Source organism: Erythranthe guttata, chromosome 8, assembly GCF_056151865.1.
Source record: "Erythranthe guttata isolate IM_541 chromosome 8, IM_541, whole genome shotgun sequence".
NCBI lineage: Eukaryota > Viridiplantae > Streptophyta > Magnoliopsida > Lamiales > Phrymaceae > Erythranthe > Erythranthe guttata.
The window spans coordinates 9,835,795-9,840,538 of NC_142540.1; the positions used below are offsets into that span (position 1 = coordinate 9,835,795).

General features: G+C 37.1%; 1 protein-coding gene across 1 annotated transcript; it reads right to left on the bottom strand.

Annotated features, from left to right (window-relative positions):
- Positions 1 to 3,329: 3,329 nt before the first annotated feature.
- On the bottom strand, positions 3,330 to 4,659 carry LOC148768489 (uncharacterized). Its single transcript, XM_088821232.1, has 2 exons — positions 4,326 to 4,659; positions 3,330 to 4,204 (listed from the first exon to the last, which is right to left on the bottom strand). Exons 1-2 carry the CDS (start codon positions 4,657 to 4,659, stop codon positions 3,330 to 3,332), a joined length of 1,209 nt encoding a protein of 402 aa, XP_088677358.1.
- Between the last annotated feature and the right edge of the window lie 85 nt (positions 4,660 to 4,744).

Below are 4,744 nucleotides of genomic sequence, written 5' to 3' on the forward strand. Positions count from 1 at the left end.
TGCTGAAAGCATATATAGCTCGGACAGGGTTTGATAGAATTGCACTGATATTGCTACTGAGAGTGAGTATATATATATCATTGAGTTAATTGCATACAACCCCCTGTGTAATTTCGAATTGTCGAAAAAGTCCTCATGTTAAAAATATTAGCGACGACCCCCCTATGTTATATTTTATGAAGCACACTGCCCCCACATGGAAATTGGTCGTTGACTCACGTGAAATGACAAAACTACCCTCAATTTTAATTAAGGAAAATAATCGTGAATCAGCCCCCAGACCAATCTTCATCTCTTTCATTCCATTCCTTATCCAATTCACAAAACAAACCCTGCAAGAATCAAATATGAAGTTACTACTAACAATCTGCATACGGAACTAATCACAGTTATGTGTCTTCCCTTTTGTGTGTGTGTGTATGAGAGAGAGAGAGAGAAGAGAGAGAGAGAGAGAGAGAGAGAGAGAGAGAGGGGAGGGGGGAGACTTCAAGGCCCGATCCGCCATGGATAATTCACCCGACTCTTGATTTCGACTTTAAACCCACCGTTGAAGAAGAGATCAGAAGAAGAGGAAGGGTTATGAAAATGAATTGTCACAAATTCCCCGATAAAATCCTCAAAAAACCCAGCAACATGGACGCACGCACACAAGCACAAAGCAGCAATATAAAACAACAACAAAAAAAATCGTCTCATCAGCAGCGCCACCGTGGTGAATTCCAGCCGCAGCGGGGGAGACGGCGGCGATAATAGCTGCTCTAACGGAACCTTGATGCCAGAGGGAATGAAGGTAAATTACCTCGTCTCTGAGCCTTTGTTTGCGGATCCATTGGAGAAGAATGAAATGAAGTTGTTTTGTTCTTTAAGGGGTCAATATTTGGGGGCTTTGTTTTGATAATCCGACGAAGAGATTGGCCAAGGGTTTTAGATTGAAGATAGGGTCTTTTTGAAAATAACAGGGATTGAATCGAAAATTCTGTAATTTCTTTTTGGGCATATGAAAATTCCGAGGTTAATTAGTAATTTTCAGAAAATTTCAATTAAAGGGTATTTACGTCTTCTCAGGCAAAAAATGCACCTCCACTTGCCTACATCGCGAGTGTATCGCACGTCTAGCTCGCAGGGTCCTTATTTGCATTTGACTAATTTCACAGGGGGTTTTGTGCTAATTTTTTTAACATGAGGGGTTTTTCGGCAATTCGAGATTACACAGGGGTGGTCCTTGCAAAAAACCCATATATCATTAGAAAATAAACAAGTATAAGTTTTGGTTTATATGTAGAAGTAAATAATACTATTTCTGTATTGTATTTAATGGTAATGTTGCCCTTGAGATGAAGTTTGGATAATCTCCTAAATTTCTGAAGTCGGTCACAAATCTACTTTTATTAAGCTAATGATGATTTTATAAATAGATCTTTTCAATTCAGAAAATTGGGCTCCTCTCTACAATTCTTTTCCATTAAAGTAGAGAAGGAAAGGTGTCATCTGAAAATTTTAATTGGCAAAGAGCCATTATTATCAACTTTTATTGTATTAGAAATTGATTATTCTTTCGTTCTAAGTTACATATTTGATAAAAATAAGAAATTATTTTTCTTATATAAATAGTTAGAAATGACTAGAAGAACACTACAAAGACATTCCAACTTATCATTCCCTTCTTTAAGATCTGCTGGTTCGGATAGATAAGGCCGCATTGTAAAGCTCTCTCGACAACGAATTGGCTCGTTCAATGCAGATGAAATATATCTGCCCACTTTTGCAAAATCATTATCTTTCATCTCACAATTTGCTGTGTTAAGGTAATATATAGCGCTTTTGTAATTCATGTCACACGATTTATATTGTTCTTTCTTTGCTCTATCGCATGTTCTGAGACTCAACATAGCTATAGTATTTTTGGTCGATTGAGCAGAGGATTTGGTCAAGTTCATAGAGATTTTCCAAAGATCGGGTAGAGAAGAGGCATTTCTCACTTTACGATTTGAATTTAGAATCTGTAAACACAACTTCGGATTTCTTGATTTCTTGCAAACCTCAGAGATCAGACGGTTTGATTTTTCTGCTTTGATCTTTAACAATGTTGTGCTGATAATGAATGCAAAGAGTATGAATATAATTGATTTGATTGCACAAAAGGACATTTTCATTTTGATTTCAATTTTTGATTTTCGATTTCATCTGATTTGAAGCTCAACTCTCTTATTTCTTTTGAAATTTGTTGAGTGCTACAGATTTGGCAAATTGTTATTATGAATTTATGCCGAATTTGGTCATGTAAAGTGTAACCATAATATACATTTATTATAGACCCGGTCGGCTAAGCTTATTTTAAATAACTTGTAAGCTCTTACATCTGCTAAGTTTATTTAATAGATGAAAAGTTGTTACGTATCATTTTTAGGATTTTTTTTTAAGTTTTTGGATAACGAGCTTCATTATAAGATCTTAAATAAAAGGGTAGAATATATGTACTTTTTAAGAAAGATGTTAAAAGCTTTCCAACTGCTTATTTTTTGAATTTTTAAGATTTTTTTTTTTTAAATTACCAAACACTTTGAAATAATCTATAAGCTCTTAAAATGGGATTACTTTGATCACTTCGTCTTTATTGTTTCTTACCTAGAATAATAACTTTTATGTCAATATCATATAGATCCATCACATTAGTGCAGAAAGGAATTAATGGTCATGAATTCCAATTTTCAATTGTATTAAGCACATAATAATATATATAATATATAAAAGTTGAATTTCATTCTCAATTGCTTAACATTTAGCAATTTTAATTGGTGACATGTATTTAATTTGATTTCATGTGACAAATTGATTGGTGAAAATAAATCATCAAAAAACATGTCACTATTTTCAAAATTAAAGGTAATTAAATATATTTAATTGTTTTATTAATATATTTATATCCAACCACTTATAAAATGCTCTAAATATATCATCTTTCTTAGAAACTCTAAATAGATTTGTTTTTTTTAATTTAATGTGAATTTAGTTAAATTCAATTTAAAATCTTCCTTTATTATAAGGGGTTATTAGGCAAACCCCCTTATTTTTTTAGGAAAATATGGAATTTTATTAGGCAACATGTGCCAAATTTGAGGGAAGGTCAGAACCTTCAATACTAGAATCAAAATATAATTTTGCAATAGCATGTGCGAGAGCGTTCCCGTCCCGTTTAACAAACTCAAAAGAAATGTTATCAAATCTAGAAGTTAGGAATAAACAATCTTCAATAAGAGCACCATGAGATACCAAACTCGGAGAGCCCGCTCGTAGGGCTTCAATAACCTGGAGATTATCACCTTCAAAAATCATCGAGGGCCATCCCACGTCCACTGATTTTGTATAGCCTGAAGAGCTGCTCGGGCTTCTCCCTCAACTGGCCTTGGTCTTCCGTCGATTCGTTTAGCACACCACCAGATACAGTTCCCACACCAGTCACGAACCACTACTGAAATAGTAAACCACTGTGAATTTTTAGGAAAGGCTGCATCGAAATTCGCTTTGAAAGTTCCCGGAGAAGGGGGTTTCCATTTCGCGGGGTGGTCTGCCCGTTTGATAGGCTGGTCCCTCAAGTGTGCTTGAGAAAAGGCCGCCAAGAAGGATGTTCCCCACGCAAGAATGTCGGCATTCGCCATAATTTCTCTACCATGAACATCCTTATTTCTATTATCCCAGGCTTTCCACATAGTCATTATAGCTAGATGCAGAGTATTGTGAGGGCCGGTTTGCATAAGTTCCTCAAGCCAAGCTCCAAAATTCTGATTATGGGGGAGGCAAAGTGCAGTGAATGGAAATTTAGACCACACTTCATCCATTCCACGACATTCTTTGACAACATGCATGGTTGTTTCCATTATTCCGCATCTCGTACAAAACGGGTCAGTAATGATCTTACGTCGGCAAAGTTCGGCTCTCGTAGGGAGGGTATTCGAGCAAGCACGCCAAAGGAAGATGATGATTTTGGGCGGGACAGGGAGGGCCCATAACTTCTTCCAGTTAAACTTAGCGGTGCCACTAGTTGCACCGGTACAAGAATCCATGTGACCAATTCCTAATTGCGATGTTTCGAGAATATTGCGATAGCAAGATTTCACAGTGAAACGACTGTAGGGGGAGAGATGCCAAATGATTCGATCCGGGACGTGGGAGCAGCCAATTGGAACTGCCAATATTCTATTTATATCTACGGGCCAAAAAACCTCATCAATTAACGTGGTATTTCAGGTGCACAAAACTGGATCAATGAGGTCAGCAACTCGATCCGGAAATGATTTATGTATTGGTCGTGATGATTCGTAGATTACCCTCGTCAATTGACCAGCTATCTCCCCAAATTGTCGTAGTCCGTCCATCTCCAATTCGCATCCGACAGCCCCTTTTAACATGCGATCGAGCAAGAAGAATGCTCCGCCAAGTTGCCGACAGTCTGGACCCCAATTCAGCCGAGAAGAACTCTCTGTTAGGAAAGTATCTAGATTTAAGTATTCGTGCCATGAGAGAGTTGGGCAGTGTAATAATTCTCCATGCTTGTTTAGGAGGGCAACATTGAAGCATTTCATCTCCCGGAAACCAATACCCTTTCTTTAGACATACACAACTTCTTCCACGAGATCCACGCAATCCCTCTATTCGATCCATTACCCCACCAATATTTTTGTATAGCCGATTCAATTTCATTAAGAATTCTAACCGGTAACAAGAAGCAACTCATAATGTAAGTGGG